Source organism: Microcebus murinus, chromosome 17, assembly GCF_040939455.1.
Source record: "Microcebus murinus isolate Inina chromosome 17, M.murinus_Inina_mat1.0, whole genome shotgun sequence".
In the NCBI taxonomy this organism is placed as follows: domain Eukaryota; kingdom Metazoa; phylum Chordata; class Mammalia; order Primates; family Cheirogaleidae; genus Microcebus; species Microcebus murinus.
The window spans coordinates 2,582,281-2,607,215 of NC_134120.1; the positions used below are offsets into that span (position 1 = coordinate 2,582,281).

At 55.9% G+C, this 24,935-nt stretch overlaps 1 protein-coding gene across 2 annotated transcripts in view; it reads left to right on the plus strand.

Annotated features, from left to right (window-relative positions):
• Positions 1–24,935, plus strand: part of ZNF516 (zinc finger protein 516) — a 104,655-nt gene that overhangs the window by 64,368 nt on the left and 15,352 nt on the right. For both annotated transcript variants that reach the window (XM_075993790.1, XM_075993791.1), the window contains exon 3: positions 16,014–17,438. In XM_075993790.1, coding sequence (XP_075849905.1) covers positions 16,014–17,438 — 1,425 coding nt within the window. The remainder of the gene's footprint in view (positions 1–16,013; positions 17,439–24,935) is intronic.

Genomic DNA, 24,935 nt, shown 5'->3' on the forward strand with positions numbered 1-24,935 from the left:
GTCGACCCTTCACCTGGGGAGCTGTTGTCTCTGTGCCGAGAGGAGGAAGCCACTGCCGTTATTTTGTGGCAACCAGGGGGCTGTTGAAGGAACCCTATGTGGGGACCCCTCCTGCTCCCATACCCTGCCTGCTGGCAGTGACAGAGCCAGAGCCTCTCTGCGGTGCGACTCCCATGCAGTTTGCAAGGCCGTGGGGGGAGCGTCTCTCTCTGGGTTTTCCAGAGGGTCCAGCCCCAAGGCGGGGACACGGGCGGGGGGTGGGGTGGGGCGGGGGTTAGAGCTGAAGGTTGAAGCAGCGAATGCCGAGAGCCCAGCACAGGTGCTGTGGATTCTCTTTGAGCCTGGCCACTGAGCATCTTATTTTGGTATATAATATTTGGTGTAATTTGATGTTGTTACCCCCCAGAAAAAAATATGAGCCCACCCACCTCATTCTTCAGTTTCTAGTTAGAGGAAATTCAAGTGCTTTTTTCTTTTTTTCTCTTTCTTTTGCAAAGTTAACATTTTACTGTTAACTTCAAAATTAGCTTCTTGGAATTTTTTCTTTTTAATTGCAGTTGGCAAATTAGTTGTGACAGTGGTAGCATTTCCCGCAGTCTTTTTGAAGGTAAGGTTAATAGAATTTTATTAGTCTTGATAATACATTTTAATTAAGTTTGATAATGAAATTTTTGTCATTAAATTCGATAATGAAAATTCGGTGATCAAAGAGTTTCTCCTCCGGTATTCCCGATCTGTTAAAAAGTAGAGTTTTTATAGATTTATATAACATTTTATAGATCATTCCACGCAGAGGAAGACGGAATGAACAACAGGTTGAGGGAAGTTTCCACTTGGTTTTCCTGAACTCTTTTCTCCTGGTGCTTTTTCTCTCTGGCTACGTAAATATTTTTTTAATATTTCGTTATCTTGGAGATATATAAAGTATCAGTTACGTGCCGTACATTTGTCTGAAATTATGACTTTTATGAGGTGTTTTTTTCACAGCTTTCTTCTGGCCTGTGAAGATGGGATGGATGGGAAGGTACTTAGCTTTGCGTGTCTTGTCTTTGGCGGACGGTGGGCGCCGGGAGCGCGGTTGAGCCGTGCCGCCGTCCGCGTCTCGCGCCTTCCTGGTGAGTGCACGGGGCTCAGCGGAGAGAGGTGCTTCAAAGTTTGTCTGAAACCTTTCACGGGAAGACGTTTGTCCACTCAGGTGTGTCACCCTCTCGGAAAGCCGAGGACAGCCGGGTAGATGTCGTTTGGTGTGAGTGGGCAGGTGCACGGGAAGGCGCCAGCGTGAAAACTCGCGCGTGGATCAGTTCTCGAAATGCCTGTCACTGCGCGGTCTCCTGCCAGCGTCCTGCCCTCCTCCTCCTCCTCCTCCTCCTCGTCCTCGGTCTCATGGTGGCAGTCGGGAGCGGCGTGCCACCGGCTGGCTGCCTAACTGGGGTGGCAGCCGCCTGTGCCCCCATCTGCGGGGCGCCTTGCCCTCTGGCGCTGCAGACCGACCGTGCCTTGCGTCCCACTTACGAGCCGTGCCAGAGTCATGCCGTCCTTCTCCGTTTTTGCAGTTCTCCGTCCCGGCTGGTCTCACGCGGACTGGAGCTCCTGGAGGGTCTCGCGAGTGTCGGGGTCGGCACAGACTCGAGCCGCAGCCGCCGTGCCGAGCCGAGCGGGCTGTCCACGCCACCTGCAGCCGCTGTCCGACGAGGAGACGCTCGTCCGCCTCGGAAGCGGTTCTGTTGTCGGGGGCCCGGCGTTCTCGTAACAACAGAAAGGTCATTATTGCGCACGATTAAAGATGTTACCATACGGTGGACTTCCTCGTTCCTCCCGGTGTTGTCCCTCCAGGGCCCCAGATCCCTCCTGGCCTCCCCAAGTGCCACAGGCCCCCTCGTCCTTGGCAGAGACTGCTGCCTCCCTCCCGCCCCGGGGGCATGGGGGGACGTCTGGTGCTTTAGGGGACGGCCGCACAGCCCGCTCGCCCAGAACACGGAGGACGGAGGGACCTGCTGGATGGCACCGAGAGGGCGCAGCGGCGGCGTGCGGATGCGGGGCACACGGGGTGGGGCTGGGGCTCCAGGAACAAGGTGTCAGCAGAGAAGGCGGGAGGGACAGCCTGTAGGCTGAAGGACCCGCAGAGGCAGCTCAGGCGAGGATGTGGCTGGTCCCCGCCTGGCCTGCAGAGACGCCCGCGTGAGCCGCAGCGCAGGGCCGGGCCGCTTCCCAGGTTGGGGGGAAGGTGGGTCTCGGAGAGGACAGGCCTCACGGCGGGGCCTTCAGGCGGCTGGCGGGGCTGGGGCTCTGTTTCTTGATCGGGGAGTGTCTGCAAGGGTGTTCACTGTAATCTCTTAAGCCGCCCATTGGTTTTGTGTATTTTCTGGGCTTTATTTCGCCATAACAAAGGTAAAGCTAGTCGAGGAGAAGCGGCAGTGTGGCTGGAACACACCCCGGGGGGACAGTGGCCAGTGCGGGCAGAGGGATGCCCGTGCGGTCCGGCCGTGACTGGCTGTGCCCTGCACCGCGGTGCTGCCTGCCGGGCACCCGGACCGGCACGTCAGGGCTGGGGGTGGGGTGAGTTTCGGAAGTATCGGGAAAGGTGGAATTCACCCTGTTGTGCAGAGGGGTGGGGGGATGCAGGCCCAGGGCAGCAACTCACCTGTGCGCCCAGGTGCGGGAGAAGACCTGGGTGCCGACTGCACAGGGAGACCCACCGCCTGCCCCGCTCAGCGCACCTGTGGTGCTCCTGGCGGGAGCGGGAAGGGGGAGCACATGGCCAGATGTGGCCAGATGCAGGGCCCGGCTGCGTCTGCCCCGCCCAGAGCTGGCGCCCCTTCCTCCTGTCTCTGAGGAAGCAGGGAGATGCACTCCCCGGCCGCCGGTGGCTCCAGGGGGACTCCCCGCTGCAGCAGTGAGCACGACCGTTTAGTGACTCCTGGGAACGTTTCAGTTCTGGGGTCTGCGGAAGCGTGTCGGCGAAAACCCAGCACCCGTGTAGCGTGCGGGGATGGGTCACCACGCCAGGAGGCCGTCTTGGGCAGGACGTCAGGTGGGCCGTGGCGCTGTTGTCACAGGCTTTAAGGTTTCGGGTTTTTGCTTTTAAGAAGAATGGGATAAATGGATTGTACGTCTTCGGAATGGAACACCAGGTAGGCGTCAGTGGCGGCGAGGCCGTGGGGGTGAGGGGTGCTTGGCCCGGGCGTGCTGCAGGCCAGGCCGGCGGCTCCCACGCTCGAAGGGAGAGGCCGGTGCAGAGGCCAGAGAGGAGGGCCCAGCACCGCACAGAGGGAGGTGCGTACGCAGGTGAGCCCTCTCCCCTGTGCCGCGTCCCCGAGGTGGCTGGGCGGGCTCTCCCGGCAGCAGCAGGGCCCCTGCGTGGCGCCTCTGAGAAGCAGGGGCGGGAGGGGACGGGCTCACGCCTTTCCTCTTGAGTCCAGCTGACGGCATTTGGTGGGAAACGCTCACTCAGCTTTGACGTTTGTGGATTCGTAGATTCAGGCTCCTGCTTGGCCCGCAGGCTCCTGGAGAGCAGTCTCAGACACTGTTTTGCAACTGCTCAAAATAGAAACGTGCTAAGTGATTGGAGGGTTAACGTCATAATTAGGGCTTTCCAGAGACCTTCTGGGGCATTGCTCTGCCGGGGCTGGAAATGCTTTTTTTTTGACTTTTAAAAAAATTGGATACATTGAAGGTGAGCTATAAATTAAGAGCAAAAGTGAAGATACACAGGAAAGAAGACTACAACTCTTTCCTCTTAGTAGATACAAGAGAGAAGATGAGAACCAAGCAATGAAGATGTCTGAAGGAGAAATGTATCTATACTTTTTTTTGGTACCGTTTTAATGATGAACACTACAATTCAAGCCCTATTACTACCGCTGCGGTTTAGGAAGCCTGCCTGAGACTTCAGAAATAACATAGTGGTGTCATTGGGGGAGAGTTGCTTGAATTTTTGAATAAAATATAAAACAGTTCTTCTCACTATTTATAGTGGATCGGAACTTCTGAAATTTAATATTTATGTAATAGTTTGGATTCTGTACGTGGGAGACATGGAAAAATCTGTGTGTTTTACATCCATTTATGTGTTTGTAATCACGATGGGCTGTATAGCTTCGCCCAGCCCTCTGGGCTGGACAGGAACACCAGCCCGGCCAGCTGCTGCCCATAGGTAGTAACCAAGTCCTGTCCAGTCACCTTCCGCCTGTGGCTTCACCGTCCACACCGAGTGCCTGCTCCGTGCCACCTGTCACACGTGCGCTGGTGCCATCAGAGAGAGAGCGTTTGATGGGGCAGTGTGGGGTGCATGTTTTCTATACTTAGCTTCATAAAATAATAAAGTTTTTAACTTTGTGGGCATTTAGGTGGCAGGTGCTAGCCGGTGCTGAGCCGTTCCCAGAGCTGTCTGGTCTGTCTGGTCAGGAGGCACACACACAGCACCCGGAGACTGACAGTGATTTTAGCATAAGGAAAGTTCTCTTTGCAAAAAGGACTTAGAAAACTAAGGGTGCCTCACGAGTGCAGTTAAGCTCTTCCTCCCTGTGTTCCGCTCAGCCCGCTGCAGACTCCCGTGCTGTCTTCTCCCGTCTGCCCCCTGAGTCCGGCTCTTGGGAAATCCTCTCCCTCCCCGCCCCCCAGTTGCTCATCTGGAGTCCTCTGGCCACCCCAGGCCTCCTGCCTGGACCCTCCTGCGGAGGTGGGGGTGGGGAAAGAAGAGTCACTTGAAGGAGACTGTGTCCCTCACCCAGGTGGCACCCTGCTATTGCTCGGGGGTGGCTGTCCCTTGTGGGAGAAGCACGTCACGACCCTGGGTGTCCTTGGAGCAGTGCTCGGGGAGCCTGAACCTGGGGGAAGAGCCAGCTGTCGGAGCGGTTTCCTTTCTCACCCACAACCCTGAGTGATTCTTGCCTGTGTTCCAACTCACACCACCCGGCTGGTCGGGGTCGGCCTGTCCACACAGAGGTGGGTGGTGGGTGCCGCCCAGAGCTGGCATGCGTGGGTGAGGGGTTCTCCACGTTACACAGTGTCAGGGTGGCCCAGGGGCCGGAACTCGGACCTCCCAGCTGGAGCCCAGGGCCGGAGAGAACATTGGCTGACCTCAGACCAGATCCTTCTTCCTGAACCTCCCTCCAACTCTTGGGACAACCAGTCGTACTTAACTTTGAGAGAGGAACTTCTTTGAAGCCAAGGTTAAAAAACACCCACTGGAAAGCGTTTCCAAGTCAGTAAGTTACTAAAATACTTTAAGTCAATTGCTAACTCATTATGTCGAATACATTTGCAAAAAGTTGGGACATTTCTGAAGTTGGATGTGCTGGCCACATGATCCCCCCCCCATCTCATGCATATAGAAATGTCATCTCATTTAAGTCCATTTTTGCCCCCAAATGAAAGTATATTATTCATGTAAAGCCCTTCAGATTTTTAGCTCCTGAGAATATTGATGAATATGCAAACCAAAGCATAAGATGCTTTATTTAAGACCCTTGGGTGAAATACTTTTCATGGAAGCGATGGCATCGCTGTACTGAGAGCTGTGTTTCAAAAGAAATAACACACGTGTGTGTTGATGACCTTTTAAAGTAAGTTCCTGGTGTGCGTGTTCTGCTGATGAAAGTGGATGACTCTGCATGGGAGTCAGAAATCCGGGACCACACACGCAGCACCCAGGTGGGGGAGGGACTGGCGTGCTGTTAATAAATTGGGCGCCGGTGCCATCTAGTGGCAGTCCGCGCACATTGCGTTGGCCGCCAGGGCACCTGAGGCCTCTGCTTTTTGGAGAAAGCCTCTGTCTTCCTCTATTGCTGGGAACACTGACGCTGGCGTTCTGAAATGGCCTTTGTTCTGCAAGTCCCACGCGTGCCTGATTTTAAATCTGAAGACTCCACTCATAAATAATCCTGACCTTTTTTTTTTTTTTTTTATAAAAAGGATCATTACAATTTCTTTGTAAGATACACAGAATTTGGGTTTTGTGCTTTCGAGTCATTATGCATTGCAGCCAGAAAACTTCTAAACCATGTTAAATGCTTGTTGGTGCATACACTGAATCATCTTTGTGTTGGAGAAAGTGTAAGGTGCTGTCTTCTGGAGTCTTAGTCCCTTCTCTATCTCTTAAAACACTTTGTGCTAAAGAAAAGGGAAAAAACACAGGACACAGGTGGTGTATGTTAAGTGCATTCCCTGAAATGCCTCGTGCAGGATTCTAGACTCTCATTCCTTCAGAAAGCAAATGGAAAACCAGGATTATGTGCTAAGCTTTCCAGCCCTGTTGCTTACTGTCTGTTAATTAACTGATACTCTGAAATCTAAGAGTGGGGTGAGTACCTTTTTCCAGCGGGGGCTGCAACTCTGCCTCACAAGGTGGCATTTCCTGTGTAGCGGTGGGCATCTCCTTCTGGCACTGGCCTGTCCAAGGAAAGATTCATGTTAAGGAATGATTATTATTATTATTATTTTTACCAGCTTAGCATGAATTCATAAATGGAAGTGATCATTGCTATTTAATCAGTACTGTTTGTAAATTTTTTTAAAAACATAATTTTTAAGTTGTATTTTTACATTTGCATTTTCTCAAGCAGATGAGTTACAGTTTGCCGTTAGGATTTGGGGCAGAAGAAGGGTGTATAAAATGGGTAGTAGCCATGAAGATAGACTTGAATTCTGTTCCCTCAGCACGGATTCCATTAAAGCAAAAATAAAGACATAGACAAACCCGAGTGACGCTTTTTCACGGTTGAGTCGAGGAGGAAGCAGTTAGTATATTCTTGATATCCAGAATGTGACTATGTTTTATTGTGGGACAAGCTACTGTTTCGCTGAGAGCTGTCAAGGAAAGCTAGAGGTATTTGGTGAACCTTTAAAATGTCGATTTTGTTACTCACTGACCAGGAAAGTTCTTGAAAAATTTGTTCTCAGATTTTCAGCTTTAAATTTTCTTGCGCAAAATGATTCGTCCACTCAGAATCCCCGTGTTATATTTGGAACTGTTTTTCTTCAGACACCAAAATAATGGCTTCCAGAGTGCTGAGAGGTAGATGCTTTTCTGTCGATACAAGTAAGTTGCAGCTTTGCAAGCTGTCGATGCTAGTAGATTATTCACAATGAAAACTTGCACAGCCAATCATATAGAAAAACACATAGGATGAACATCTTAGGGTATGAAATATATATTCATTTATTAAAAAAAAATATGATACCATGACTCAGTTGTCCACATTGCTCCAGTCCTGGCGTGTCTGACCTTTCAGACGTGATTTTTGGTTTTGGTGGTTCACGTTGCATGCATCGTGACAGGAATGAGAAAGCGTTAAAACACTTCCTTGGGGGAAACTTTGCTGTTCGTGGGACTGATTCGGGCTGCTAGAAGGAGTTTCTTACTCCGTGTGAGAACCCATAGGCCCTACCCGGTGTGAAGGTGGAGGTGAGGTCGTGCGTCACTCCCACTGTCCCTGGTCCTGCCCGGTGGGGGGCTCTCGCCTTGCTCCGCACCTGCTGGGACTCGCGGCTCCCGTTCTCTGCAGCCCTCCTGAACTGCGTGGCCTCGGTGTGGGGCAGTAGTTTGTCAGCCGCTTTTGTGTGTCCCTCTGCAGTGCTAAGTTTGTCTTTGGCTCTTGGTTATTTTTTTTAGTTTTCCAGGAGGAGAAGTTCCAGATGAAACCAGCCTGTGGCAGTGTTTTCAGCATTTCTTGTGCTCCCCTTGCACAGAAAGCTCACATCTTGTTTCCTAATTGAAAAGCCCTGTGGATATTTCGGCTAAAATGCTTTCTCGAGCATTTTCTACATCACATCCCAAACCTCTTGTGATCCTAATGCTCTTGCATCTCACCTTAACCCGAGTGACATCTCTTTGACACATTTCATCGGGAATCACTGTTTGCTTCTCGGGTTTTCCTAGCTTGAGTCTCTTTCTGGGGACTGTTTGGTGCCCCAGACACCTGTGCTGTTTTCTGTTTCTTAATTTTCTTGCGTTTCACGTTGTCTGGGTAAGTCCCAAGTTTCACCTGCATCTTGGTGCCTAATTGCCCTCACTCCTCTGCAGCGCGTCTCAGCTTTATCCTGCCCCATGGCTTTTTTTGGTTACCAGTTTTCCCTTTTCAGGACCAGGGTAGAAATGGTCCAAGACACCTCAGCATCGCGGTGGGTCCGGTTCACCGTCAGGTGGGAGAGAGAGCTCCTCGCCTGGACCCGCGAGACCGCGAGCCCGGAGACGGTCACCGTGGCGTTTTATTTCCAGGACGCACCTGGGTGCACAGGTGGGGTTGGTCGCTAGCTAGGTCACTCGTTGAGCTCTGTGCTGCTAAGAACCGGCACCTGCCCCGGAGCCTGCCTGTGCCCACGTCCCTTTTCCTGTCTGCCGGCCCTGCAGAAGCATTGCTGAGTCAGTGAATTCACCTTGCCCTCCATACTTTCCAGAGGACTTCCGTGTGCCCTCATTGCATGTGAGTCTGGGATGTTGAGCAGCTTATTTTATTGGTCTCATTCATCCAGTCAACGCGTCTGCTGACTGCGCCTGCCACATGCCGGGGGCGCTAGATACGGGCTATGAAGCCAGGCGCTGACCGTGGTTTGCTTCCTTGGTGGTCCTCTCCTTTGTGAGGGGGTGCAGCCTGTGAGTCCCTGGGAGCAGAGCGTGCCAGAGGAAACGGCACGTGCAAAGGGCCTGAGGCAGGAGTGTGCTGCTGTGTTGACACCCAGCCTGCTCGCTCTTTATGAGAATCTAACGCCTGGTGATCCGAGGTGGAGCTGGGTGGTGATGCTAGCGCCAGGGAGCGGCTGCAAATACAGATTGTGATTAGCAGAGAGGTCTGACTGCACAATCACTGTCATGCGCTGGAATCTTCCCGAAACCATCCCCGCCCTCCGCAACCATCCTTGGAAAAATTGTCTTCCATGAAACCAGTCCCTGGTGCCAGGAAGGTTGGGGACCACCGGGCCATACGATCAAAGGCTCAGTCACAAGTGCAGCTAGCGCAGGGGTTTCGCAGGGACGAGACTAAGTTGAAACGCGCAGACTCGGAACGTCGTCCATCCCGATGGTCGAGGACACGCACTCGGAGTGGATGCCCGGGGTGACCGCGGGCTGGCCGTGCCGCCTCTGTGATTGGATCTGTATTTTCATGGGGCAGAGGAGAAAGGATGGACCTGAACCCTGGCGTAGGGCACGTCCCTCTGCAGCCGTGTGTGTCTTTGGTGTGACAGCCGGGGCCGCGCCGCCTTTCTGTGATAATGTGGCTCTCTGCCGCCTGCTCAGAGCCGCCTCTTCCTAGCGTCCCTCCCTCCTCCCAGAGGCGCCGTCGTGTGATCTCGGCCTCGGCTCTGCTCAGGGTCTCGGGCCCCACGCCAGGCATGCAGCAGGCAGCTGGAGATGCACCCAGGGCGTGGGGGGTGGGCTGCGGCAGACTTCTGAATCCAGCGCCTCCACCTGCCAGCCTGGTGGCCTCAGACGAGCTCCCCTTTGCCTCAGTTTCCTCATCTGCAAATCGGGACAGTGGCACTGACTTCCCAGGTGCCGTGCCCAGGCCCTGCTGTGGGGGCGGAGGGGCTGTGGCCTCATGGCTCATCGTTTCTTGTTAGATCTGCTTGTTCTCTATAGAAGTCACTGACTCGTGTCACCACCCGGTGGCCTCGGAGAGAGTTTGGGAAGACAGGCCAGAAATGTGCCGGTGACAGAAGTCGGGCTGCTGGGACACTCGCCGCCTAATGCCTGGCAGAGGCCGCAGGGCGGGTCCGGCGGGAGCCCAGGTCCCCCAGGGGACCCCCGAGGACGTCTGTGCAGGTGCGGGACACACGGTGCTCGTGGCTTCCTCTTGGCGTCGCACCAGCGGGGAGTTTCTGTCGTCTGGTGGATTTTTTGTTTTAACCAAGAGTGGGAAGCGACGAAAGTGTCGTGAGCATGAAAAGAGGTGAAGAGCCACAGACGCCCCGGAAACAGACCGAACTGGGAGGCTGGGGCGGGAGGCTGGGGCGCGGGCCGCTCTCAGGAAGAGCCTTCCCCAGCTGCGACCCCCACTCCATGGCCTGGGTTGCTTAAGTGCTCCTCAGAGGGGAATGGTTGCGTGCTGTTTTTAAAGGCATTAAGAAATGACAAAGCATCTTTTTTTTTTTAACTACTTCAGTAGGAGCCTCGACTGTAGTCGACAGCCACAGATGAACACACACAGCGACTATAGCCGACAGCCGTGATATGACCTCTCCGATTTTTCATTTATCAAAATAAAATTGTGAACGTTTAAAAGTGACGTAATGAAAACATATATGTGTATGTTACCTATTCTGATATTCACGTGACAAGTAAAGCTGCCTGTGAGGTCAGACAAGCTCTCAGCGCTTTCAGGCCGTCCCTGTCACACAGGAGCAAGGCGGACGCGCCGTGCACGCACGGCACAGGCCCCCGCGCGGGCTGTGGGTGCGGCCGCGGGCCAGGTCTCCAGGCTGGGGAGCGCCGCACCGAAGCGGTTAAAAGGCAAGTGCGTTTCCTCTTGCGTCACTTACAAACACCTGTGCAGAATCAGCTGAGTCACAACGAGTTGAACCGAAAACCAGCCGCAACCTTGAGGATCGCGTCCCCAACTCACCGCTCACTCCCGGTTAGCAGGTTGTGGGTGGGCTCCGGACGGGAACTTGGAGCCTCAGAACCGAGGGAGGCCAGAGAGAGCCTCGCGCGAGTGAGCGTTGGGGAGGTTTGTCCCGCGGGGGTTCCTGGGAGCTGCCCGCCGCCCGTCACTGTGAGGGGCTCTGGCCTCTGCACCCCCCTCTGCCTCCCGAGACCCGAGGCTCACGGACTCCTGTCTGTCTGTCTGTGCTTCCCCAGCCTGTCGCAGTCTCGTCTGCAAGTGTGATCGCCCAGGGTCTTTTTTTAAGAAAAAACTAATGTGTAGCCTCCTCCCCCCGAAGGCAGATGCTTAGCCTAGGGACTGGCCCTGGCGGTTTCTTCCTTTCTTCCTTCCTTTCCTTTCCGTTCTCCTTTCCTTTCCTTTCCTTTCCTTTCCTTTCCTTTCCTTTCCTTTCCTTTCCTTTCCTTTCCTTTCCTTTCCTTTCCTTTCCTTTCCTTTCCTTTCCTTTCCTTTCCTTTCCGTTCTCCTTTCCTTTCCTTTCCTTTCCTTTCCTTTCCTTTCCTTTCCTTTCCTTTCCTTTCCTTTCCTTTCCTTTCCTTTCCTTTCCTTTCCCTTTCCCTTTCCCTTTCCCTTTCCCTTTCCCTTTCCCTTTCCTCCTTCCTTTCCTTCCCTCCCTCCCTCCCTCCCTCCTTTCTTTCCTTCCTTCCTTCCTTTCCTTTCCTTTCCTTCTCACTCTGTTGCCCGGGCTAGAGTGCCGTGGCATCAACCTAGCTCACAGCAACCTCAAACTCCTGGGCTCAAGCCATCCTCCTGCCTCAGCCTCCTGAGCAGCTGGGACTACAGGCATGCGCCACCATGCCCGGCTAATGTTTTCTATATATTTTTAGCTGTCCAAGTAATTTCTTTCTATTTTTAGTAGAGACAGGGTCTCGCTCTTGCTCAGACTGGTCTTGAACTCCTGAGCTCAAAGGATCCTCCCGCGTTGGCCTCCCAGAGTGCTAGGATGACAGGCGTGAGCCACCGCGCCGGCTCCTGGCACTTTCTCCTGCCGCCGCCGCCGAGTGATCTCCATAGGGTCCTCAGGTGCAGCCCGCAGGACTGCCGGGTGAACCTGCGTGCGTGCGTGCATTTGCACACACCGGGCGAGCGTCAGGGCTCTCGGCATCCAGTCCACAGCCCTCTCTGCTTTAGGCGGAACGGTCCAAGTTCCTGCCGTCGTTCTCGCGTTACTTGTTCCCGGGAACCTCACCCGCAGGCCTGCGCTGGACACGCTCCTGTTTATAGCATTCGGAGGCAGCCATAACTCCTGCCGTCGGTGTGGGGAAGAGGGGACCCTCCCCGGCCCCGTCTCCACCCTGGCTTCCCTGGCTGCGGCTGAGGATGCTTTTGTTGATCCGAACCTTGGGCCCTGTGACTCCCACTGAGCTTGTGGTCCCCCAGGAGCCCGTTTTTTTTTTTTTTTTTTTTTAATCATGGTACAGCTCTTAAGCCAGACCTTTGTCTCTTTGCACTTTCTGTTTTTCCTTATGGGATTTCGTTCTGGAGCCTTTGGTCCATCTCGTTGAAAGCTTCTGACGCTCTGCACTGATGGTGGAAGTTTCGCTTTTCCTCCTAGCCCGCTGTCTGCCCTGGTGTGACCACTCTGAGTCACCACACGAAGGGCGGTGGGTCGTGGGCGGACGGGCACTAAGCACTGCCTCAAGTTTTCCTCCTCGTGGGTCAGAGTCACCGGTCCTAGGCAGGGCATCGGGTCAGCTCCCAGCTGACCTCTGGGTACGTTCCCTTTCTGGTCCTCAAGACTGTTGGGAGGGATGAAGTCATGCATTCCTCTGTCCCCTAGGCTACCGGCTTAGCCATCCTTGGAAAAAAGGAAATCATGTTACACAGCTGATAGGCTTTTATATTACTGGGGTTTTGTGTGTGTGGGTGCCCAATCTGGGATAAAATACTTTGAAACTGTTTGTGTTCTATAAACCGGAACGCCGAGATACACAGCATTTATCTCACCTGCTTCCTCAGCAGGTCAGGTGCAAGGCGTGTTTTGGTCTGTGTTGACGTCCCTGCGTGCCGCCTCATTTGCGGTTCAGTCCTGTGGAGTCTCTCACACGTCCGGGGTGTCTGGAAAGCGAAGCCCACGCCAGGCGGTTAGGAATCTTCGGGCAGGCCCTGAGCTGGCCTGGCCGTGGCTCACGGACGTGCGCGTCTCTTCCGGGGCCTCCGTGTTCTGTGACCGCAGTGGGGAGCCCGCGGCTCATGAGCACCAACGTGCGTGACCTGAGCGTGTGACCCTCAAGTGCAAGGGGGTTGCTGGCTGCTCTGGCTTCGGCTTTTCTGGTTTTCTGCCCTTTCCCGCCAGGGACGTCCTCGGCCCCAGGAGAGAACCCACGTGGGCTCCTGAGCCTTGGAGGGGGGCTGGCGCGTGGCCCGCCCGGGTGCCCGGGGCTCCAGGCCGGGCTCTGCTGTCAGGGCAGCAGGGGGCCGAGCACACAGCCAGGACCAGGCCAGGCGAGAATCCGGAACGTCGCAGGTTCCCAATGCCCTTGTCTGGCTTTTCTCCCCCCAGGAAAGAAGGATGTGGTGATAGTGTGGGTAGTCTGTACAGCTGACTTACGGCTGCCGAAATTGTATGATAAAACATTTAAGATGTTTGGCTGCGTAAAGAAAATGTCACGTGTGGGTGAAACCGTCAGGTGTAGAGACTAAAACTGAACGACCTTAAAACGTGTAGCTCTCTTAATTTACCCATTAGATAGGAGATTGTCTTGCTAAAGAGTTGAAAAATTCAGAACCAAACAAAAGTCCTTATGCACGACTATATATGCAGTTGTTACAGGATCTCTTTGTGGGGATTTCTGATAAATGCCTTTTTTGGGGTTGGGAGGAGAAGAACGTCGTATTCCCAAGACTTCTTAGAATCGAGAGAGCTTAACTGACACATCCTTTTCTTCTTCTTTTTAAAAAGAACCTCAGTAATGACTCCCGAGCTTTCTTCCTGTGTAATTTTATAGTGTGGCACTTTCACCTTTCCTTAACCTTCAAGAAAGTGGTACCATGTCCTTCCCGCCCCATCTCCCCTCCTCTCATCCTTGTCAGCCTGAAGTTTAATCCAGGGTGTCGCTGATGCGTGTGGTGTTTGCAGTCGCCTGTTCACCCCTCACTCTCTGTTAACGTGGGGGGAGCCAGGAGCTCCCTGTTTCTAAGAGCTCGGCGTGCGATGTCACTGGCTTGACCGCCCATGGGTCCTCAGCTCCAGCCGTGGTGCAGAAGTGGCAGCCGGCCCACCGTGACCCCGCCCGCGGTCACCAAGCCCCGGCCAAGCACAGCGCCGCTGACCCGGCCCCAGGCGAGACCTTCTCACCTTCCCCTAGAAACTCGGAGAGGTTAGATGGTCAGGGGCCCTTCCTGTTTGTGGAATTAAATACGACGTGATACCCATTACGTATGGACGTAGGTAGTGGTCTTCAGGAGGAAGCAAAACGTAGGGGGACAGCACTGGGAAAGTCCTGTTTTAAACACTTAGGAGGAGAGGTCGGGCAAGAGCATCTTCTGCGGAGAGCCCGTGGGAAGGCGCACCCCGGGGAGCGGGGTCTGATCTCCAAGGGCTGCTCCGTAGGGACGGTGGGCGGGCGCGGAGGCAGGAGGCCCCTGTCTGAGCGCGGTGGGTCAGCTGAGGTCCCCGGGCTCAGCCGGCTGCTCCCGGGTGTGGGGGAGTCTCCAGGGGGGACGGCTGCCCCCCGACCGGCTCCCTCCCTTGTCACCGGCCGGTCGGCCTGCACTGGCACGGGGAGCAGCTGGCCCTGCACGTGCCAGTGGGAGGAAAGGGAGGGCACGCAGGGGTGCGCTGAGAACGAAGCGCTTTCAGACGCCGGCCCCGAGCAGCCGGCAAGGGGGAGCAGCTCAACCGCCCGAGGGACTCCCAGGGCTCGGGAGGAAGCTTTCGGCATCTCCGTTGGGGACCTGAACGTCGGATCTCGCGGGAGCGGATCTCTCGGGAGGTTCACAGGCAGCCTTGCTAGGTGCGGGATCCCTTGCACAGAGCGAGCCGCGTCCGGGCCTGCCTCTGCGCCCACGCGCTGCACCCACGTCCTCCGGTTTCTTAGCCCGGAACCGTCAGGGCGAGCGTGAGGCCCCCAGTGCCTCAAACGGAGAGGGTTTGGAAGTGGTGCAAGCCTGGCACTGTTAAACAATTAAGTTATTTCCTGATTTCTAGTGCAACTAGTCACTCTGTTAACTAGTACCAAGCCTTATGCTGTTATAGACAATCGAGTTCTTTTCCTGATTTCTAGTACAGCTAGTCACTCTCTGTTAACTAGTACTGAGTCTTATGCTGTTATAGACAATCAAGTTCTTTTCCTGATTTCTAGTACAGCTAGTCACTCTCTGTTAACTAGTACTGAGTCTTACACTGTTATAGACAATCAAGTTCTTTTCCTGATTTCTGGTACAGCTAGTCACTCTCTGTTAACTAGTACCGAGTCTTAGGCTGTTATAGACAATCAAGTTCTTTTCCTGATTTCTAGTACAGCTAGTCACTCTCTGTTAACTAGTACCGAGTCTTATGCTGTTATAGACAATCAAGTTCTTTTCCTGATTTCTGGTACAGCTAGTCACTCTCTGTTAACTAGTACCGAGTCTTATGCTGTTATAGACAATCAAGTTCTTTTCCTGATTTCTAGTACAGCTAGTCACTCTCTGTTAACTAGTACTGAGTCTTACACTGTTATAAACAATTAAGCTCTTTTCCTGATTTCTGGTACAACTAGTCACTCTATTAACTAGCACGAGTGTGGTTAGTTGTGCAGAGCTGGACCAATAGCTACTGTATTCTTCCCTGCCTTTTGACTCATGTCGATGAGCTGTGATGCGATAAGTCCCGGCTGCGGCAGCCCGTGCCCTCGCGTGGGGCGCTCCTGGCGGGTTCTATGGGACAGCCACAGCCCGTGCCCTCGCGTGGGGCGCTCCTGGCGGGTTCTATGGGACAGCCCGTGCCCTCGCGTGGGGCACTCCTGGCGGGTTCTATGGGGCAGCCCGTGCCCTCACGTGGGGCGCTCCTGGCGGGTTCTATGGGGCAGCCCGTGCCCTCGCGTGGGGCGCTCCTGGCGGGTTCTGTGGGGCAGCCCGTGCCCTCTCGTGGGGCACTCCTGGCGGGTTCTATGGGGCAGCCCGTGCTCTCTCGTGGGGCACTCCTGGCGGGTTCTGTGGGGCAGCCCGTGCTCTCTCGTGGGGCGCTCCTGGCGGGTTCTATGGGGCAGCCCGTGCCCTCAAGTGGGGCACTCCTGGCGGGTTCTATGGGGCAGCCCGTGCCCTCGTGTGGGGCGCTCCTGGCGGGTTCTATGGGGGCTGGCGAGCCCCAGCAGAGACCAGGACGCCATCCCGTCGTGCCGCGGACGCGCCGCTCTGTGACTGTCGCGCGTCCTGCCTCTGCTCTGATCTGACGAGAGATGGTAACTCCCCTTTTACGTTTGCCTCCTCCAGGGGGACGGCCGCGCCACTGCTGCTTTTCTGGAGAGGCGGCCTCGCCCGCGCTCTCCCACGGAGACCAGAGTCGCACGCTGGGAGGTGGCTCGTCGGAGAGAGACGCCGGCGAGTGCAGGGCGGGCGTCGCGGCCACCGTGTCCCCGCTTGGAAGCGGTAGCCGGGAGACGTCCAGGAGACACGAGCAGCCTGGGCTTTCCGTCGACCTGAAGATGCCAGCGTCCCACCCCAGGCAGGAGGTGCCCGGCCCCGGTGACGCTGTGGACTCCCCTCCCGGCGCGGAGGGGGCGGGCCTGCCGCTCTCCGCCGAGAGCCCGGCGAGCCGCCCTAGGGAGAAGCTGTCGGATTTGCACCACAAGGAGCATTCTGGGGGCGGCACGAGGGCACCGGCCCCCGACCTCATCCCGCTGGATCTAAGCGCAAGGTCCACGCGGGACAGCCGCAGCTACAGGGAGCTGGCGTCCTGCCTGCAGGCGGCGCTGGCCGTCCACCCGTGCCCTTACTGCGACCACAAGACCTACTACCCCGAGGCCCTGTGGGTGCACAAGCGGGTCCGGCACAGGGTCAGCTGCCACGCCATGGCCCCCCCCTGGATTCAGCCCAACGGCTACAAAAGCATCAGAAGCAGCCTGGTTTTCCTTGCCCGGAGCGGGCGCACCGGCCCCCCGCCTGCCCTGGGGGGCAAAGAGTGCCAGCCCCTGCTCCTCGCCCGGTTCACCCGCACTCAGGTGCCTGGGGGGCTGCCGGGCCCCAAGAGTGGCCCTTCCCCCCCGGGAGTGGCCGCGAAGGCCGCCAGCATGCCTAAGAGCAAGGAGAGCCATTCCGGGGGCCCCTGTGCGCTGTGGGCGCCCGGCCCCGACGGGCACCGGCAGACCAAGCCCGGCCACGGCCAGGAGCAGGGGCCGTCTGCGAGGCCCAGGCAGGAGGCCGGCTCCAAACCGGCGCCCGCCCCCGGCGGCGGCGGCGGCTTCAGCCGAAGTGCTACGCCCACACCCACCGTCACAGCTCGGGCCGGGCCCCAGCCCTCGGCCAACGGCAAGCTGGCAGCGGAGAAGTGCGGGGTCCCCCCGGCGGGGGCCAGCTTTGCCCCCCCAAATAAGCACAGCGCCCCGGACTCCCTGAAAGCCAAATTCAGCCCTCAGCCTCCTTCCAAGGCCGAAGGGGGCCCTCCTCCTCTACCTCCCCGCGAGCCCCCCTCGAAGGCGGCCCAGGAGCTGAGGACGCTGGCCACCTCTGCCGCGGGGTCCAGAGGGGACGCGGCCGCGCAGTCTCCGCCTGCCCTGCACTCCGGCAAGCAGGAGCCGGCGGCCGAGGGGCACGAGAAGCGCTTGGGCATCCTCAGCGTCTTCAAGACGTACATTGCAAAGGACTTCGCCGCCCTCTACCAGGGCTGGGGCGTCGGCGGCCCCGGGCTGGAGCACAGAGGTAAGAGGAGCGGGCTCCCCTCCCCGGGCTGCCGGTGAGCACCGGGTCCTCCACAACCCTCGGGGACCCCCGACCCCCGTTCTCGGTGCCACCCACCCGCCTGCCTGCCGAGAGGCCCCGTCCCACGGCAGAGCCGGCCCGTCCCCCAGTGCTGCCCCGCCGGGGACGCCCGCCCGGGCCAGCGGTTGCCTGACCTTGCCGGTCCGGATCTGCGGGGCGTCCCTCCCGCTGGCCTGGATGTGGACGCCCAGGGACGCCCCCCACCCTGAAACTTGGCAGGAGCACCTCATTGGCCACTGCACTTCATTGCACTGCACTTTTTTGGGGTCATTTTAAACAAAGAATCAGTAGATGTCCGTTGCCCTTGTCTCTAAAAAGGCAAGAAGGTCCATTTGACGTGATTAAGCTTTATTTTTGTACGTGCGTAATCTAGAAACATACCTCACCAGCACGCCGGTGTTAGCGAGCAAAGCTCTGCAGAGGGTGAATGTTGAGCAGGGCTAAAATATCTGAAAAATGTCCTTCCAAAGGGTCACCTTCCCACTCTGTCAGCACTGGTACCTTGTCGTGACGACACTAAGGAACCGCCGGTGGTTTCCTCGTGCTTCGGTGCACGGCGCGTGGGTGCGACGCCTTTGCTCTTAAATACAGACGGAAGGTCCCTCTCCCTTCACGCCCACGACACGGAGACGTCTCAGTTCCGTTAAAAAGACGAAACAGACGACAAAAGCCGCTGTGGAGCGCTGTCTCTCAGGCCGTCTCCTGGGGGTCCCGGCCCTTCTGTGAGCAGCGCCGTCCCTCGTGATCCTGCGGTTTCCGGCAGTGGTGACCGTTGGCGGCGGCCTTGGAGGTGCAGTGGCCGCACTCCAGGGAGCTGGTGGCAGCGTCGGGCCGCGTTCAGGGTCTGGGGGGGCGACGTCGGCAGAGGCCCCCACGTCTGCCGTGGGACGGTGTCCCCGTGGCTCGGTGCTTGGCGGCACACAGGTCCCTGGCTCTCGCTGGGGCATTGGGGCCATCTTGGCGGGGGGTGACACCTCTGGTTTGCGCTCCCCCTTCCCGGACGCTGCCTAAGCAAGAGGTTTCCCGGCGGGAGCGATGGCAGGCCTTCTCCCTTCCCGCGGGTTTCCCCTTCACGCAGGGGAAGCCCTTGCTGGGCCGGCCTTGCTGTGTCTCCCTATCCTCCTCAGAAGAGCCGGTGGCCCGTGTGGACTCTCCAGGCTGGCCCTGAGGCCGACTCCCCGAGGTGTCCTGATCCTCCTCCCTCGAGGGTGTGCTGGGCGTGGGGCGTCGTCCGCGCAGCGCTCGCTGGCGGGCAGTAAAGCCCAGCCCCGCGCAGCCTGGCCGCCCGTCTTTCCAGTTCTGACCCAGCTCTCCGTCTGGGCGGTCCCCTCCAGCTGTGTAGACGGTTTCCCCTCCAGCTGTGTAGACGGTTTCCTCTCCAGCTGTGGGGGGGTTTCCTCTCCAGCTGTGCGGGGGGTGGGGGGATTTCCTCTCCAGCTGTGGGGGGGTTTCCTCTCCAGCTGTGGGGGGGTTTCCTCTCCAGCTGTGGGGGCGGTTTCCTCTCCAGCTGTGGGGGGATTTGCTCTCCAGCTGTGGGGGGGTTTCCTCTCCAGCTGTGTGGGGGGTGGGGGCGGTTTCCTCTCCAGCTGTGCGGGGGGTGGGGGGATTTCCTCTCCAGCTGTGGGGGGGTTTCCTCTCCAGCTGTGCGGGGGGTGGGGGGATTTCCTCTCCAGCTGTGGGGGGGATTTCCTCTCCAGCTGTGGGGGGGATTTCCTCTCCAGCTGTGGGGGGGATTTCCTCTCCAGCTGTGGGGGGGTTTCCTCTCCAGCTGTGCGGGGGGTGGGGGGATTTCCTCTCCAGCTGTGGGGGGGATTTCCTCTCCAGCTGTGGGGGCGGTTTCCTCTCCAGCTGTGGGGGGATTTCCTCTCCAGCTGTGGGGGGGTTTCCTCTCCAGCTGTGCGGGGGGTGGGGGGGTTTCCTCTCCAGCTGTGGGGGGGTTTCCTCTCCAGCTGTGGGGGGGTTTCCTCTCCAGCTGTGGGGGGGTTTCCTCTCCAGCTGTGCGGGGGGTGGGGGGATTTCCTCTCCAGCTGTGCGGGGGGTGGGGGGATTTCCTCTCCAGCTGTGCGGGGGGTGGGGGGATTTCCTCTCCAGCTGTGGGGGGGTTTCCTCTCCAGCTGTGGGGGTGGTTTCCTCTCCAGCTGTGCGGGGGGTGGGGGGGGTTTCCTCTCCAGCTGTGGGGGTGGTTTCCTCTCCAGCTGTGCGGGGGGTGGGGCGGTTTCCTCTCCAGCTGTGGGGGGGTTTCCTCTCCAGCTGTGTGGGGGGTGGGGGCGGTTTCCTCTCCAGCTGTGCGGGGGGTGGGGGGATTTCCTCTCCAGCTGTGGGGGGGTTTCCTCTCCAGCTGTGGGGGGGGTGGGGGCGGTTTCCTCTCCAGCTGTGCGGGGGGTGGGGGCGGTTTCCTCTCCAGCTGTGGGGGCGGTTTCCTCTCCAGCTGTGCGGGGGGTGGGGGGGTTTCCTCTCCAGCTGTGGGGGGGTTTCCTCTCCAGCTGTGGGGGGGTTTCCTCTCCAGCTGTGGGGGGTTTTCCTCTCCAGTTGTGTGGACGGTTTCCTCTCCAGCTGTGTAGACGGTTTCCTCTCCAGCTGTGTAGATGGTTTCCTCTCCAGCTGTGGGGGGGTTTCCTCTCCAGCTGTGGGGGCGGTTTCCTCTCCAGCTGTGGGGCCGTTTCCTTTCCAGCTGTGCAGACGGCTGCTTAGAAGTGGAGTGCCACGTGCTGGCTGGTTGGCCTCTTGGGTGCGATGCCAACCTGCGGTGTTGATGTTTTCCGGAACCTGACTCGCAGGGAGGGGCCGGGACAGGAGCGGAGAGGTGAGGGCAGCATTGTCATGGGTGCGCTGTGTTCTCGGCAGCCCCTGCCCCGTGGCCTGTCCCCTGACCCCGCCTCGGAGCGAGCCCCGTGTTCTCGCCATGGTGCGTGACTCCTCGTCCTCTGCCAGACTGGTGGTTTAATGAGGTGCACACTGCTGGCCTGCACAGCTACTGAGTTTCGAAGCTGCTGGTTTACACTGAGGGAGGGGCAGGCCTGTGTTCTAAAAGGCATTTGGTGCTGCCCCAGGAGCCTGTGTACCATGTTTCCCCGAAAATAAGACAGGGTCTTGTATTTATTTTTCCTCAAGAAGACAACCCTAGGGCTTATTTTCAGGGGATGTGTTATTTTTTTTAAGTACGGTACAACAATCTACATTTATTCAAATATAGTTAAGTCTTGTTTTTCTGGAACATCATCATCACTCTCCAAAGCCTGAATTCCATCCTGAATTTCTTGCAACTCTATTTCCTTTAGAACCATTGGCCCCCATCTCTCCTGTCGAGCACTAGAGCTCTCACGGGGCAGATGAGAAGGGCTGCCCATCGTCTTTCCCGCTCCATGACGAAATGCACGGGTTGTGCAGATGCGCTGCGTAGCCACGCCCGTCACTGGGTCTCATTTTCAGGGTAAAGCTTCTATGGCGCAAATGCTTAGAAATCCCGCTAGGGCTTATTTTATGGGTAGCTCTTATTTTGGGGGAAACACGGTAGTAGCAGCAATTGTTTCTAAGAACCTATAGGTGAGTTTTAAGTTAAGGTTCTGAGAATTTCCAGTGGCAGAACTTAAAGTCAAAAGTAGCCTGAAATATTTTTCTTTTCCTTAAAATTTTTTTTATTAATGATTCTAAGGCCTTTTTTTTTTTTAAAGAGAGAGGTTAAATATTTATCTTTTGAATATGAAAAATATCAAATAGTCCTTAAAGCATATGTGTGCCCTTCTTGGATTATTTATTCTTCTAATGTACACGTCGAAAATAGAGTAAGTCAGCAGATTTATGGTTCTGCAGTTCACTCCGGTTTGGGTTTCTTAAGGGGGAAGTGTTTTAAACTTCTTGGTCTTGAATAATGCTTGTTAATAAGTGTATTTTTGGAATCCTGGCTTCCTGGATTTAGAGAACCATAGGTCAGCTTGTCTAGATCCGTGGTCCTGCTGCCTGAGCAGTGCCCAGCACCTGCGGTTCTCCCAGGTGCAGACTCCCACCTCTCTGGCCCTCAGCCTCGGTGGGCTCGCATGGATGTTGGTCTCTACTTTGGGGCCGTCAGGACAAGCGAGAGCTCTTCCCTGTGACGGTCCTTCGACCCTCTGCACTCGGATGTCGAGTGTGGATCATGTCGAGTGGATAATGAGAAAAAAGCAAGCGAGTGCAAAGGGTTAAACCTTCAAACGCTGCTCTCTCCCCTTTCCGGGAGCAAGCATCCCTGGCTGCAGGCAGTTCTCTACCTGGTCTCTGCGGCCTGCGGGGTTTCCTTTCTCCTCGTTTAGATGTTCGTTTGTGTCTCTCTTAAAGTATCTTGGCAGGCAGGAGGGCCAGCGGGCTTGGCGTGGCCTGACCGCTGGAGGAGGGAGCAGAACAGTGACGCGTCCTGTTACAGGGACGCTGCTGCTGTCCCTGCAGCCCGGGACACGGACGCAGCCAGGGAATCTGCGCCATCCCCGCGGCGCTGAGCGTGCTGGCAGCTAAACGTTCTGAGGTCCCCCCGCTTGTCTCTGCTCGGCCACTGCGCCTTCCTCGTGTGCACACAGTTGACTTCGGAGTCGCCAGTCGAGAATCTCACTGCCTTCAAATAGTCTTCCCTGCTCGTACGGGCTGGATCTTGTCTTTCATGCGGCGTATCTGCCCCCGTCTCCCGGCTGAGTGTCACCTGCAGGTGCGGAGACCACGGCTCCTCTGTCTGTGGTCCTTGACCACACGTGTGTGGCTGTGGCCTCACCTTGTAGTCGGGAGGTAGAAATACGCGGAGAAGAGCCGAGAGCCGTCTCAGAGAGCGGGAAGTCAGCTGCTGTGCGCACGAGCGGTCGCCACGATGGAGCTGTGGTTCTGTGGTTTTCAGTGGACGTGACCCAAGGACATCTTCACGGGGGGGGGGGGGGGACGCCCCTGAGACATCAGGTTTTATGCAGAAGTTAAGGAAGATGCATCTCAGAGACTTTTTCTCCCACCTGTGTTTGGATGGTGTCTCTGTAGAAACAGATAGTGCAGAAACCCACCAAAAGAGGAAGGAAGTGACCATTGTCACCTCCCTTGGGGGCTTTTATAGACTAACCCTGTAAAGATAAAAGCCTCACTGCATTTTCTGTGATTATTCTGCAGTGTGACTGCCGTGTCAGTAAACATACATGAATAGAATATAATATGCTTAATTACTGCAATAGTAGTAAAATAATTATCTGTGTTTTCAGACACTATGGCTGGCCTATGTTATATGGTGATAGGAATTTTAGAATAAAAAACCGATAATAGAATGAGATAACTCTAGATCAGAAAATACATACAGTCTTGCTTATTGGGATTAAAAAGATAATTGATGCCAAGGATACATTACTGTTAATATTAGGAGGCGAATGCAAGGTTTGTGCTTGCTCGAGCGATTGCATCCCTTTGCTTGTAGCATCTTTTTTCTCCTCCCCTCCCTTACAGGCGGCACATTACAGCACAACAGAATGAAATCTTGCAGGGCTGCACCTCCCTCTTGGGGGAGGACCGCAGCCTTTTTCTTTCCCTTTAAGGCCACTCTGTATACGAAGCTCAAGTTTCTAGGTCCGAGTGTGGGAGCTGTTTGCTCACCAGGTAGTCTTCAATTCAAATGAAGTTTGTAACCTTTCTGATTAACTCAGAATTTTGGAGTAGCTCGGGCATAATGTTGTTGACCATGAAGGGCAAGTGTCCTTTCTTTAGTAAGTAGAGAGGAAGTGAGATGATAAAGTGCACGGGGAGACCGCGTGTGCGTGCGTGTGCGTGCGTGTGCGTGCGTGCATGCGTGCCGATGGATGCCTGACGCAGGGAAGTGAGGGCGGGCGAGTGGAAGGGCTCTGTGCCTTCCGTTGCTAGCTTGCGCAGAAAGCAGCCAGCGAGAATAACGACTGAGAAGAAAACTATAATGACTTAGAGTTTGCGTATGGTGGCTGCTAGTCACGAGCGACATGGTGACGCTGTCGGCATTAGCAGGTGTCTCGTGCCGGCACAGCTAGAGTCCGCGTTGAGATGCAGTCCAGATCCTACCTGGGCATCACGACCAAAATAACGGTCAGAGATAAATATTTTGGTAAGAGCTCACCTGGCTAGTGTTTATAATGAAAACAAGTGGGAAACAAAATAGCTTTGAAAGGTTACATTTTCTTAGACCAAAAAATAAGAGGAAGGGACGATATTCCTGAAAGGTTGTTAACTGTGTCAGCTGTTTGACAGATCCTTCCCATTTTTGTCACCCTGGGTGTGGAAAATCAGAAGCACTGTGATCGCGGCGACCCAGGGCAGGCTGCCCAAGCTTCTGCTCCGGCAGGTTGCGTGGTTCCTTAGATCTTCCGCGTGTTGCAGCTCCGTACCGGATGCGTGGCGTTCAGATACTTCCTCCCGCCCCGGGGGCTGTCTCTCCGCTCTGTTGTCTGCTTTGCTGTGCAGAGAAGGTTTCTCGTTAGATGTGATCCCCTTGTCTGTTTTTGCCTGTGCGTTTGGAGTCGTATCCAAACAATCACTGCCCGGGCTGAGTCTGAGAAAGAGGGTGTGTGACATGGCGGAGACGTGGGTCACACGGGACACTGGGAGTCACCCGTGGAGCGTCTCACGGCTGTCATGCGTGGCCGGGGCACCCTGTCCTTATAACTCGGGCTGTGGCTTTTCATCAGTGGCGAATGTCGGTTAAAATTTCTCTTTATTACTTTTTTAGTGTTCCCGCATAAGGCTACGGGAAATCGAGCACTTTGTGGGCAAGTTCTTAAATTCCTCTGATTGATTTTCATCATCTGCCAAATAAGAAATCTGGCAAGGTCATCTGCCTCACAGCTCATACATTTCTTTGGCGATCGTCATAAGCACTACTGTGATGTAAAAATGATTTTGTGTTATTTTTTTTAACCTGTTGAGCCACTCAGAATTAGGGCGGGAGGAACAATGTATTGAGGATTTGCTTTTCGACTAATTTGACTTCAGTACCCTTTTGTTGTCCTTCTCCTTTGCCTTTTACATTCAGACGTCAGGCTTAAGAGGCGCAGATACTCAGCCAGACAAAGTAGCATCTTAAAAAGTTACTGCCACAGGCGTAACTTTGCTACCAATAGTCAATACTTTGTTTCTTTCCTGTTGAGTTCCCCCCGGGCATCACAGTGGCACTCGGCCCGGGAGCGTTCTTGGGAGCTGGTCACGTGAACAGTGAGCCTTTTCTCCAGAGAGAGCAGGTGGGCACACAAATGCACACCCTCTGCACCCTTATCTGGTGTCTTTATGGACCAGCAGGGCACACCAAACCGTGCTTTCGGTCCCACGCTGTCACGTGATCTTTGGAGAAGAGGCGGGGTTTTGGTGTGTGGCCCCCCACAGTGAGCGTGGCCCCTGGCGCTGCCACCTGGCTGTGGCCGACTGTCCCATTCCCAGGTGTCCCCCGTCGGTCTGGGCTCCAGGCCGCGTCCCAGCAGCCGG